This window comes from Xenia sp. Carnegie-2017, unplaced genomic scaffold, assembly GCF_021976095.1.
Source record: "Xenia sp. Carnegie-2017 unplaced genomic scaffold, XeniaSp_v1 HiC_scaffold_23, whole genome shotgun sequence".
Taxonomy (NCBI): domain Eukaryota; kingdom Metazoa; phylum Cnidaria; class Anthozoa; order Malacalcyonacea; family Xeniidae; genus Xenia; species Xenia sp. Carnegie-2017.
In genome coordinates this window covers 854513-868642 of record NW_025813486.1, presented here as the reverse complement: position 1 = coordinate 868642, position 14130 = coordinate 854513, and the positions used below count along the sequence as shown (strand labels likewise).

Genomic DNA, 14130 nt, shown 5'->3' with positions numbered 1-14130 from the left:
AATTTATACAACTTTTTGTCTATACTTTGTAAAAGTTATTTGTTAGAAATAGTTTGTCAAATTCTCCCGAAATGATGCATGTAAACAGAGAAAAATTATGTATATAATAATGGCGATAGATTTCCCAGGAGGGAAACATAATCGTATAATGAACATTAATGCCTATCTTATGGCAATGAAATGAATTACCATTGTAATTAGAAATATATAAAAGACATTTTTATTGACGTTTCATCGCAACGCATGACATCTTCAGAAATTCAGAATGATGATATAAGGTTATAAAATAAGAAGATTGACTAATTATAGTGAGGCTAGAAGAGTGACATAGGAATGGACTAAGGGTTTTGGTTAAGATCAGGTTTAAGATCCGAAATAAGCAAGCTTTCACAAAGTAATAGTTCGAGATAACCGCCCATGGCGTAGAGCTAAAGCAATGCAAATTTCATCAACTTGTTTTGACCAGATTTTTGTAGGCGATATAGGAGACTAGTCCATACATATAGTGGTGTAAGTGAATTTACCGTTTAGCCTTTGCTGTGTGCATACCATGGTTACAATTACAATGGTATTGTCACTGTCGATATCCGTCAAATAGCAACTTAAAATTTTTAGTATTTTTCAAGTATTTTTCTTACGATTTAGTTATGAAATTCCTTTCGACGTATTTCTATGAGATTGTTGTTTTGGGCGTTTTGTTAAATGAGTTCCTCGTTTCAAATTTGAAACTTGTGTTATAAATAAATCGTATTATTGCTAAAGTATTATAGCAGAATATTCAACGCGACAGAACGCTGCGTTTGCTTTATCGACGACGTATGAAAATGAAATCAACTTTTCAAATATTCATTGTTTCGATTTATTTTAAGGTTTGAATGTTAAATATTTTTGTTTGACATGGTTCGGAATTTTCTTTATATTTTGATGGAAACATGCTGAGCTATTTTAATACAATATTATCATAATTTCGTCACATCTTTCGTGCGCTTATCTAAACTTTCACTTTTTCCTGCGTATTCAGATTATGTCATTCAAATAATTCAAACACGGAAACCAATTGTGGTTTGATAATATGAATAAAGTACGAAAATGAGGAAACTGATAAATTTTTAATGTGTTTTGATGGATCGATCTTAAATATAGCAATTGATAATTTCTTGCTGCTCACCAATTAACTCGTCTTAATACCCTTCCCATGTAAAGATTACTTGATTAAGGATGGTTAAACAAACTAGGACTATAGTATGTTTTGCAATTTTTTTTCAGACTAATTATTGAAGATGGCAAACATGCAGTACCCTAAACAGATTTCAAAAGTAGAGAAAATCAAACATCTTGAAAAAGAATATAAAGATAATGAAACCAAAATTGAAGATTTACAAATGCGAAATGACTCTATTGCATATGAAATACAACAGCTAGAATCCAAAGGTAACCTTGTTTTCACAATACACGTTGCCTGATGAAGACACTTGTAATTAAAGAGTATATAAGAGAGTCTTAAGGACTCATGTTTCAGCAGAAACAATATTTTGACAAGTCGGCTTCCACTGATCTTGTCGGATAAAAATAGAGCAAGTTCTATTTCCATCTGATTATTTAGGTTGATGTGTCTGTTTATTTTCCCGCGAAATTCATGAATGTAATTAAACATGTATTTTTTACTATCCAATGAAAATAAAGCAATGGTCATGGGATTATACGCTACTTCGTGTAAGATTATCGAAACATCAATGATTATGGATTACAACGGTGTGCAGTACAACGAAATGGTCTTATATACAACGATTATTGTTTATTATGACTTGTATTAGAACTCGTTAAAAACAAGAAAATAAAACCGTGGTAGAACGCCTTACTTTGTATTTGTTCTGTATTTATTTAAAAACGTTTTTATGTACATCAGATAAAGGCACTTCTACGAGTTAGTCTAATGTGATTGATTGTGCTTTTATGTAATTTTTTCTGATTAGTAATACTTTTCTTTCTTTGCTGAAATATATATTTTATCAAAACTGATACAATAATGCAGCTCCAAGACACAATTTTACAGCTTTACAACAACTATACCAAATTCCAATTTTTTAAATTAAAAAAAGCAATTACAGTATCAAGACTCTGTAACATTTCCACATTGTTTAAAAAGCTGCATCACAAGTTGAAAACAATCCTACCATAACTTAATGAGAAAGTGTGATACGAGCTGTAAAGCAAATAAGCCAACTTGGGGCTTCAATTTTCCAACTATACATTTTATTGTGCGTTACCAATCTAATTTATGTATCCATCAATGGCCTTAACGCATCGAATTAATTCTCCTGAATTTTTCAAATAAAAGATTTGAAAATTGTATTAGAGACGGTTCATGATCTTTCTTTCTTATGTAGACGAAATGACAGAAGAGGAAAACCTGGAACATGACAGATGGAGAAAAGAACTTCAAGAAGCAAAGACCATTATAGCGCTCTATCACAAGGATTCGGAACAAGCAAGCGATAAGGAAAACTTCACAAGCTGTTTATCGGAATACCAAGGATTAGAAGTTTATCCAATCAACATAGAAAAATTTAAAGCTATTTTAACTCATACTGAAAATCTGCATTTTCATTGTCCTAGTCAAATAGAGCTGGAAGTTGTAAATCAAATGGAAACTGCTGAACCGATGAATGTCGATCTACCTCCTATACAGAATTCCAATGTTATGGAGCTAAACAGGTTTCAATATTTTTCAAGACTTAAAATGTTTGATGTTTAGACTAAGATATACTTTAACACTTCATACAATCAAACAATTGCGAAGCAAATTTTACAACATGAGGCCAAAGGTGGATCCAGAGTTCGGTAATAATAATGCAATAGTCCACCAATTGTTAAGATTTCATCCATTGTAATTTCATATCAAATGGCCAAATGGCATTCTTACCATATAAAGGTATTTTAATTCAAAAATATTACAGTATAATTTACTTTGCAAAACCCTGGGTCTGTTACTGCATGTACTGTAAGATCCGTGTGCAAATAGGCAACAGAATAGGGAAATCGAGCAATTTGATTAATTCAGAGCCACGATATTTAAGAGTTCAGACTACAGACGCATGAAATAATGTCCCATGAACGAGTTGTATATTTAACACATGAACGAAAACAAATCGACGAAATATAGGAAGGTATAAGTTTTGACTCACTGAGAGTAAATATTAATCTTGAATTGAAAAATGAAAACCTGAGGAAGATTTCGCTTGAACGGTGGAATAGTTTGAAATTAAACAAAAAATAGAAAAAGCCTTTTTACTAACTTTGGGATCATTGGATTGAATATAACTGAACAGGGCCGCGTTTAGACATATTAGGGCCCTGGTTTTTTCTTCTCGCGGGTCCCCAAATTATTGCCTTTATAACGACGTAAAATGCAGTTGGAAGTAATTGAACTGTGTATATGTGTATAATATATTCTATACGCTAGAAGGTGATGCTGGTGATGTTTTAGAACTTAATAACTCATTTTAACCATAGATTTCAAAAATGTTAAGTCTCATTTTCTGACATAGGCACTTTAACACTTTGCTGAATCCCGACTACCGGGCTCATAATATAAACAGCCCCTAATTCTTTGAAATTTATACGAATGTAAGGGGCTGTTCACATGAGCCTGGTAGCCGGGATTCAGCGAGGCGTTAATAGATTCTGGCAAATGGAAACGATTCGATACTTATTATCAAATAAATCTTCTCGAGCAATTTCACAATATTCTGATTTAGTACCTACGCAAAACTTTTAAATTTGAAACAACCAGTTTGGCGTAATTTGAGAATTACAATAGATATGAAACTTTTGAACACCATAACGTATTTCATATAAATTATTTCGTTTACTTATATAGAATGGCTCAGTCCATGCATGTAGAAGAAACTCCTCAAATCGAACGTTCATTTGAAGGGCAAAAGGATTTAATCAGACGGCTTAGGAAAGAAAAAATAAATGCAGAAATTTCATCACAAAACAAAGAAAAAATAATGGAAATGCAAAAGTATATAATTATTAAGTTGGAGGCAAATACCAGAGAGCTGGAGGCACAAATGAGATTATTGAATCATGAAAAAGCAACGAAAAATCATGAATTTAAGAAAAACTTGCAGTGTCAAGGAGAACTGTGTGACTACAACTGCGTACTATGTTGCCTTGTTTCCATATGTGAGAAAAAATGGAAGTTTTATCCTTGTGGCAGACATTTAGAGAAAATTATTGTCAGTTATTACGCCCAATTGCAAAGCCCAATAATTGATCACAAGAACCCTCTTCCTTTGCGCTGTGATGCATTTATGGATATTTTGAAAAAATCTGAAATAGTTTGGTCAGAGCATGTTGCGTTTGATTTCCGAGTTGATAGAAGTCAGTGGTTGCAGGTAAGAATAAAGGCGTGGAACCACATTTCATCAGTCGACAGATCTGTTCTCATTCTTGGAAAGATTTATTCATATGAAAACGAGACAGTTCGAGGTGATGGTCATTGCGTTACTTGCAACACTGACACAGCAAAAAAAGGAATCATTTATGATTCACAAAGTGAATTTGTGGGTGTAACGAATGTGGAGGAGTTTGTTAAATACGTGTCTAAAGACATGGGTTTAGAAGTGTACACAGTTAATTTTGAAAAACTGTGCAAAATTGTTGAGCCACATAAAGATTGTTTACATATACATCCTAAACCGCATTCTAAATCCTGAGCTGAATTCTAAACGGAGAAGCGGGTGCTGAGATGATCACGTTGTTGAATTGGAAAATATAAAAATGTAAATGTATTGCATTGCGATTTTGGGGCTGAAGTTTATAATCCTCTGCATTGAAAACAAAGATCAATTACGCAGCTTTAAGGTGTTCGTTACATTTTTAATTTGTCATGAAAGCACACACAATGTAAAATTTACTTTACTTTGTAATATGACTCTGTTAAATAGGCCCTATTTGCATATTATTTTAAGTGCGTAACCAGTCATGAAAGTGGAGAGTTTATCTTCAAAATACATCTTGGTTTTTGAGTTATTTAACAATTTTATGACTTATGATTCTTGATATTGGGCAAAAATTTGTATTTAGCTTCGTTTTCATTTCAGATAAAATTTTGAACTTTAATTAGTATTGATGTATTCATGTCAATATCGAAATTTTTTGAAGGGGGTAAGATAACAGGCTGGAACGCTACTAAATACAACATGTGAATTCTTAAACAGCTCGACACATGAGACCATAAGTTTATAGTTTGTGGGTTTTGAAATCACGTCTGTAACTTTCAACATATCAAGAACTCGTTAATTTTTATGTTCGTCTACAGCGACTGAAATCTTTAACTGTTTTTAAAACAGAAATACAGTGACAAACAACTTCAAAGGTTGTTGTATCACACAAAAACTTTCTCTCCAGGAAGTTTAATAGCTTATCAGAAATATGTTTAAAGTCTATAGTTTGAAATGTAGATTTTGCGTTTTGACGATTAGAGCTTTTAAAAGTATGTATAATGCAATCTCTCGATGAGTTGTTTGAATTCTCTCATGAAGGACAAAAAGCAGCAAGGTTGAACTTATCGCGATTCAAAAATAAACCTTTGCTAACGACCTATTGGTCATTGTCTTGTGTGTAGCTTAGCTACAAGTAGCTGCAATGAAATGCTGTGAATTCACCATTGTCAAATTGACGATAATTATTACTAAAGACGAAGAAATACTCAACTGTGGAACAGGAACCTATGGATATTAAAGCCAAAAAGATTAGTATTTGTATTTCAAATTGCATGAACCATGTAAGTATTCTTTAGAATATGAAAACACTTAGTACAGGACTGGGTTTAGTGGTACTCCAAGGGGCCAATGCCCTGGGCCACTTAACAAAAGGAGCGAAAAAGGGCCACCCAACTGATCTATCAAATTGCTCAACTAATAAAACAAGCGACGACTACAGAACTAAAGCCAATAATTACAATGACTAATAATTTTGAACAACGACTAGTTGCTGACCTTAGAATGTGGCCAGTTATAGTCTCAAATGAATTGTTTGACTACTGGCTTTTTAAATGAGCAAATAATGTTCAAAAATATGGTAAAAAACTGTTTTCAAAGTAAACTTAATAAAAGCAACACACCATCAAGTGGGCCCCAGGCCTCCTCGGAGGCTAATCCAGGTTTTCAACTGAATGAAGTAATAAAATACAAGCTTCTCAAAGAACTCACGTCATCTTCTCAATGTATTATAATTCATTTTTTATGATATTAGTGCATCATGTATTTGAAAACATATATGTTATATCAACACTATACAAAGATTGTAACATACTGAGAAATATGCCTTGAAAATGTTTATTTTTATAAAACATGTCGTTGTCGTGTTCCTTAAATGCGAGATTAAATGCGCCTGTTGTAAAGCTGCAATGAAAATTCCATATTCCATGAGAAATTCGTCAACCAAACCCACCTAAACTAAATCTGTGTAATCCTGAAGGCACAGTTCAGAACTGCGGATGCCCGGAAGTATATATGATTTTCGCGCCAAAAATTAAGTTTCGGATGAATGAGTTAATATTAAATTAGGTGATTAATGTTGCAAATTAACATCTATAAATATTTACTGAAGGTATCATTATAAAAGTGATTTAAAGAACGAAAATCTCGCGTATCTCAAGTAAGTGTTTTAATTATTGTTTATGTTTTACCACGTCCATTATATATGTTAAATCTTGGCAGCAATACGCCAATACGTACGTTGTTGATCGCTTGAATAAACCGTTAAACACTGAGAAATTTGTCGTTATATGACGCAATTTTGTTTGCAAATTGCAACACGTTATATAAATTGACGACAAATATTTAATTTTTCATTGCATTATTATGTTTTTCAGTAATCTCAAAGATTTTGCATCGAGCATTTCTTATTTTTAGAAGCTAAGCAAGTTAATTGATTTTGATCAGTTACAATTCGATGTTTTATTGCTTCCTATCGCCACTCGGATTAATTAACTGTGAAATCAAGCAAAAAGCAATCGCTTTAAACAAACTATAGAATAATAAGATAACGTACAAAGTGAGGAAATTTTACTTAGGCAAAACTCTCTCATATACGTATGACTATAAACACGACTGAAAATAATGCATGATAAGACGATATTATGTTTTCACATCTTACTAATTATAATGGTTTGTATTATATAGTCTCTATATTAATTGCTTTTATAACTTTCAGAGTTACCATAGACAAAATTAAATCATGCTTTTACCCTAAATGTTTTTGTAATACATTGGAAAGCATTGTGTGTAACTGAATAGGGGGCGGTGAGGGGGTTGAGAAAATCAATGATTTTATTTTGTAAACCCAGAGATATCCAGTCAATCTTCCCACTATTCAAAAACAGAATTTTGCCCTTGTTTTAAAGACATGACATACAGTATGTTACATTTGAATTGATTGATAGGTACATGATGGTTAATTTGCTTACTGTAATTTATATAATGAAACATTAAGTTCTATCTTACCATGAGAATGGACCTTTATAGTTTGATTAAAATTAGTAAACTCTTTTCTTACAGTCTACTTCACATAGACTCACACTAAGTATTACATTTTAGCTTCCCCTTTGCTTGGCATCCTGGTATCTTTATCCTATCTATCAATCATTGCATATTTCATGCACAAAATCATTCAAGTGCTAATCAGAGGAAATGATTAAGTAATGAACAAAAAAGGAAATAAAAATCAGCTTATTTGCCACACATTTAATAATTTTTATTGCCAACTTGTTTAACTTTCTTTAGCATGTATTAGTAAGGGATTGTGATAAGATATTTATGTATATTTTGCCATTGCTCTGCAGTCATCCTGTAAAACAATTATAAGAGATGGCAAACAAGCAATCTTCCGGACAGTTAATGAAAGAAGAGAAGATTAAAGACTTGGAAAAGCAACTAAAAGACATCATTGTCAGCATAGAAGACTTACAAAAGAAAGAGAAAATTATCAAAAATGAATTGAAAGAGTTAAAAGCAAACCAGGGTACTGTGGTTTTAACATTAATTCCCACCTAAAGTATATATAAGTCTTCAGGTTTCAAAATGAGACCACTCCTGACCAAGAAGCCAACTAGACTGCTGATGAAGACATTAGACTAGAGTATATATGAGGACTAAAGATTCAACATCAGATCACTCCTGATGAAGACACTAGACTTAAGTATATAAGAACTTATGTTTAAACATCAGATCACTCCTGATGAAGGCACTAGACTGGAGGACATAAGAACTAAAGTTTCAACATCAGATCACTCCTAATGAAGACAATAAACTGGAGTATATAAAAACTCAAGTTTCAACATCAGATCACTCCTGATGAAGACAGTAGACTAGAGTATATAAGAACTCAAGTTTCAACATCAGATTACTCCTGATGAAGACATTACATGTGAATGGAGTTTATTAGAAGTTTGATTCCTTATATGATCCAGTCTAGTGTCTTCATCAGGAGTGATCTGATGTTTTAACATAAGTTCTTATATACTTAAGTCTAGTGTCTTCATCAGGAGTGATCTGATGTTGAAACTTTAGTCCTTATATATACTCCAGTCTAATCTCTTCATCAGCAGTCTAGTTGGCTTCTTGGTCAGGAGTGGTCTCATTTTGAAACCTGAAGACTTATATATACTTTAGGTGGGAATTAATGTTAAAACCACAGTACCCTGGTTTGCTTTTAACTCTTTCAATTCATTTTTGATAATTTTCTCTTTCTTTTGTAAGTCTTCTATGCTGACAATGATGTCTTTTAGTTGCTTTTCCAAGTCTTTAATCTTCTCTTCTTTCATTAACTGTCCGGAAGATTGCTTGTTTGCCATCTCTTATAATTGTTTTACAGGATGACTGAAGAGCAATGGCAAAATATACATACATATTTTATCACAATCCCTTACTAATACATGCTAAAGAAAGTTAAACAAGTTAGCAATAAAAATTATTTAATGTGTGGCAAATAAGCTGATTTTTATTTCCTTTTTTGTTCATTACTTAATCATTTCCTCTGATTAGCACTTGAATGATTTTGTGCATGAAATATGCAATGATTGATAGATAGAATAGAGATACTAGGATGCCAAGCAAAGGGGAAGCTAAAATGTAATACTTAGTGTGAGTCTATGTGAAGTAGACTGTAAGAAAAGAGTATACTAATTTTAATCAAACTATTAAGGTCCATTCTCATGGTAAGATAGAACTTAATGTTTCATTATATAAATTACAGTAAGCAAATTAACCATCATGTACCTATCAATCAATTCAAATGTAACATACTGTATGTCATGTCTTTAAAACAAGGGCAAAATTCTGTTTTTGAATAGTGGGAAGATTGACTGGATATCTCTGGGTTTACAAAATAAAATCATTGATTTTCTCAACCCCCTCACCGCCCCCTATTCAGTTACACACAATGCTTTCCAATGTATTACAAAAACATTTAGGGTAAAAGCATGATTTAATTTTGTCTATGGTAACTCTGAAAGTTATAAAAGCAATTAATATAGAGACTATATAATAAAAACCATTATAATTAGTAAGTATATAAAACCATTATAATTATGAGTATATAAGAACTCAAGTTTCAACATCAGATCATTCCTGATGAAGACAGTAGACTAGAGTATATAAGAACTCAAGTTTCAGCATCAGATTACTCCTGATGAAGACATTACATGTGAATGGAGTTTATTAGAAGTTTGATTCCTTATATGATCCAGACCAGAGTCTTCATCAGGAGTGATCTGGTGTTGAAAGTTGAGTCCTTTATGTAGTTCTTCTTTAAACATTGTATCATTCCTGAGGAATATACTAACTAACTTTAGTGCATATTAAAAACTCAAATTTTGACACTCCTGATGATCAAAGACACTAGACTGAACAGTAGGAGAACATCAAATCATTTAGATGCTTGCTTTCGGGTGATCTCTTTCATAATATTAATCATGACTTATCTGAGATTGTTGTATCTTATGTGTAGGAAATTCTTGGGTGAAAGCAAGCCTCACAATGGACGAAAATTCATGTTCGAATACTCCACTACCACCGGCCATGGAGGAAAGTAAAGGCACATTGTCTAACTGCAAACATTGTAATTACTTACTATCAATCTTGAAAAAAAGAGACAATGAAATTACTTCGCTAAGTACTACCTTGAAAGAGTACAAGTCCACATTGAAGGAAAGAGACGATGAGATTACATTGGTAAAGAAATCATTAGTACAACATGTATCAATCTTGAATCAAAAAGACAAGGAGATTGCATCTCTGAACGCATCATTAAAACAAACTGTTTCTATCTTGAGTCAACGAGAAGATGAAATTGCAAGGCTAAATGCATCATTAGAACAAAAAGTATCAATGTTGAGTCAACGAGAAGATGAGATTGCAAGGCTAAATGCATCATTAGAACAAAAAGTATCAATGTTGAGTCAACGAGAAGATGAGATTGCAAGGCTAAATGCATCTTTAGAACAAAAAGTATCATTGTTGAGTCAAAAGAAAAATCAGATTGCATTGGCTTTAAAGGAACGTGAAAATTTGAAAAATGCGGGAAGGCTTTGTGAAAACGATTGCGTTCTTTGTTGTTTCGTTGATATTTGCAAGACGTACATAAGTGACTTGCCTTCCTTTTGTGGTCGTTCTTTGGAAAAGCAAATCACAGCCCACGCTGTTGGCAAAAAATTACTCGATAAAAATGATTTGAACTGCCTTCAACTCATGAATATCTTAGAAAAGACTAAACTTGTTTATTTTCTAAAATGGTTTAAATACCCTATTGATCCATTGTTGCGTGAAGGAAAGATTAAAGAAGCTTGGTTAGCGATGATGAATCTATCCTCCGAGACACCTGCCTTAATGATTGGCCGACTCATGTTTAATGGTTCAGGTCATTGCGAATGGTTCTGCAGAGACAAAAATACCATATTTGATTCGCAGTCAGGCGTTTCAACAAAAGCCAATTTTGAGAGCTTCTACATTCGTGTACAACATGACAAAGGAATCGCATTCTTTGGCTTCAACATTTCCAGAGTACAAGAGTTTATCAATGAAAACAGAAACCATCTGAAACGTGACTCTTTTCACGACCTAAATTATCAACGAGTGGATTATGGATCAGGTGTCTTTAGGGAAACAGTGCTTTACTTACGTTTGTGACTAGGTCTGTCTGTGTCAAGAATTGAAGAAAGAAAAGTAGCTACAGTCATGGCAGTGAGGCAGAAGAATCGGCTGTAAAAAGACAGTTGTGCATTGTTTTTCAAGTTTTATCAATTTGTGGGCTTTTAAGGCCTTCATCATTACTTTTTGGAACGAAACAGCTTATAGCTATTTCAGTAAATTTTCCATAAAAAAATATAATATTAATATTAATGAAAGTAATCCTAAATGTTTTGGTAAACCAATATTTAGATCATACAATAGTTTTAAAATGTTAGATCAATTCTACATCTATAGTATTTTTAAGTATTTTAGATAATAAATAGTTATAGATAATCATAATGATTGTTATTCATGATTGTTATTGCTGTAAACTACACTATATTTTAGCTTTATAGCCATTCAGTGTAAGTAATGAAACATTACTAATACCAATTACCATTAAAAATTCAAAAGTCAGTTAAGGCAAAGTTTTAATGTTTTTTTCTTCATATTTTCAGTTATGTTTTCGGCTTTTGTACGAGTTGTGACCTATGTATCGTCTGTTACTCTGCTTTTCATATGTTAATTGCCTGAAGATATTTGTAACCCTACACTTATATCTTTATTGTCTGTAAAAATTTAATCGAATGTATTTAACATTGAGAGTATGGAGATGAACCATGATAATGAAAAAATGTGCTTTCTCTAATAGTCATGCAATTTTGGTAACTTGTATTTCATTTATCAAATTAGGAAGTCTTCTTTTTTTGAAAGCAAGACTATAAAGAATTTTTTGTAAAGTCTATAATCACATTGTGCCATTTTGGAAATTGTTCTTACTTGTTAAGCAAACTCAACATTATGATTCAGGATGGGCTCTCACCTACCCAAAGCATGCCTCCCCTGACGATTTGTATTTCTAGATTTGAAGGTATCTTCAATTTCAATTAAATTATGTGTAATTTAATGGCATTTCAAAATCATTTTCACATTCTCAAGTCATGACTCAATGAGTCATGAGTCACAACTGTAAGGACATCGTTTTTAGCCAGAAATAGTGGCCAGAAGTTATGATACAGTGGCGCTTGATGTAAACAATTTTTCCCTAAGTTATTGAACTTGAGTGTCATGGTGGATGTATTTATTTTCAGTCACAAAAGCGCGGAAATATAATACTCCAAGTAAAATAGCACGCAAATGTTTACGTTGCAGAGCCAAATTTTTACTACAATTTCCTTTTTCACCGACGTAGCGCAAATTTCCTTGTATCCCCCCCTCGAAATCGTCTTTTAGCTTGTTCCCTATTCCACTCACCCTATATCATTAGCTGAAGAACTTGAAATTTTTGCAAATCTTACAAATGCATGATTAAAGATGCATGTATGACAGCCCATGACGCAGAAGCAATTGCCTTTCGAAATACCGAATTTTTTCCAAACACAGCAAAGCTCATTCGACAAATAAAGATTGTCAAGAATTATTTGCAATCAACAAAGAATTATGTACTGCTTAAACACCTAGTTGTCCTCTCAATCGAAAATCACTGCAAGTATAGGACTAATCTCAACATGGCAGTGATGGCACTAAAATGTTTGTCTATCAGAAAAAATCCCAAAGTAGAAACTATAAACTAAATGTTAAGATAGTTCTGCTGGTTCATATTTACAGCTGTTAAATGAAGAACTGAAATGTCGGTTTTCACTGTAATGTAAAAATAATTGTAATAAATTTTTTTCTTAAAGTTGATTTGTCAAAGACGTAGCTTTTGAGGAGCCTTTTTCAAACTTCTTTTTCTCTAACTTTCTTGGCCATGCCTGTCTACAAGGACGTTTACAGGCCACACCCTATTTCAGGGCAAAAATGCTCCACTACCCTAGTGCTTAGGATCAAGTTACGCAGCTGAATAAGACGTGAGAGTAGGAACATCGAATGCCGGGATAATGAACGGAAAGTTAGAGATTTGGGCTAAAAAACCTCATGGAAAAGTAGTAAAGCTAGAAGCCAAGTACCAATATTCAAATTGTCTGATGTTGGTGGGGATGTGGAGAGATATTGAATGAAAAGACTAGAAACTATTAATAATCTGGGAGAAGATTATTGAGAATGTTCTAGAGAAAGTGATATGCTTGAACTTAGAAATTAGAAATGTTTCATTCAATTACGTTTCAAAGGTAAGATGTGATTAAGAAGAGTAAGAGAAATTGAGCATCCAAACTGTAATGAATACTGTTTGTTGGTTTTACGCACAAACGTTTGAAAAGTTTTACTTAGGTACAAATGTAGGCAATACTAGATAGATAACGTTTTATGGATATTTGTTATTGTTAATATTACGATCATTAACATAAGAATGTCCTATAATATTTATAGTATCTTTATAATCTTTATATACTAGGATATTTTTAGTTTTCGTTAAGGAGCAGACACAGCTCCTAAATCATTCTTAATTTCATTACTAATATTACCATTTGCGTTCAACTGTTAAGTTTCACGAATTTTTCGCATTTGTTTACGTTTCGAACGTCACGTTTCTCAAGCAAAACCGTCGAGTTTCAACTGGTAAACGTGACGTTTGTTCGAATCGCGGAATTCTAAGTTTGTAACAGTCCTTTATTAGGTTATACGGTCAATTATCAAATTTTGCAAGTCGCGGAGAATACACGTGTAAGTTTCAGTTGCAGCAGCATTTTATCAATGTAAAATCATCAGAACATGTTAATCACATGACCAAAACTGCTCATATTTTTCCTCAAACGTTAAACATTCCTGAGCAAACGTTCAGTTGAAAGTGAACCAGACGTTTCGCTCAACATTTGCATATTGAAATTATCATGATACAGGTCAAAGTACAAATTATATGTACATTTGATTTGTTATATTTGAATGACGTACTTATGATTGTCCAATGAAAATAAAGTCATTTGGCATGGTCATCATTACTCTTACGTCA

At 32.7% G+C, this 14130-nt stretch overlaps 1 protein-coding gene across 1 annotated transcript; it reads left to right on the top strand.

The window, feature by feature from the left end:
- Positions 1–4019: 4019 nt before the first annotated feature.
- On the top strand, positions 4020–11657 carry LOC124447945. The gene is made up of 2 exons (XM_046998940.1): positions 4020–4623; positions 10021–11657. The coding sequence occupies exons 1-2, from the start codon at positions 4020–4022 to the stop codon at positions 11196–11198; spliced, it is 1782 nt and encodes a 593-aa protein (XP_046854896.1). The 3' UTR covers positions 11199–11657.
- The last annotated feature ends 2473 nt before the right edge of the window (positions 11658–14130 follow it).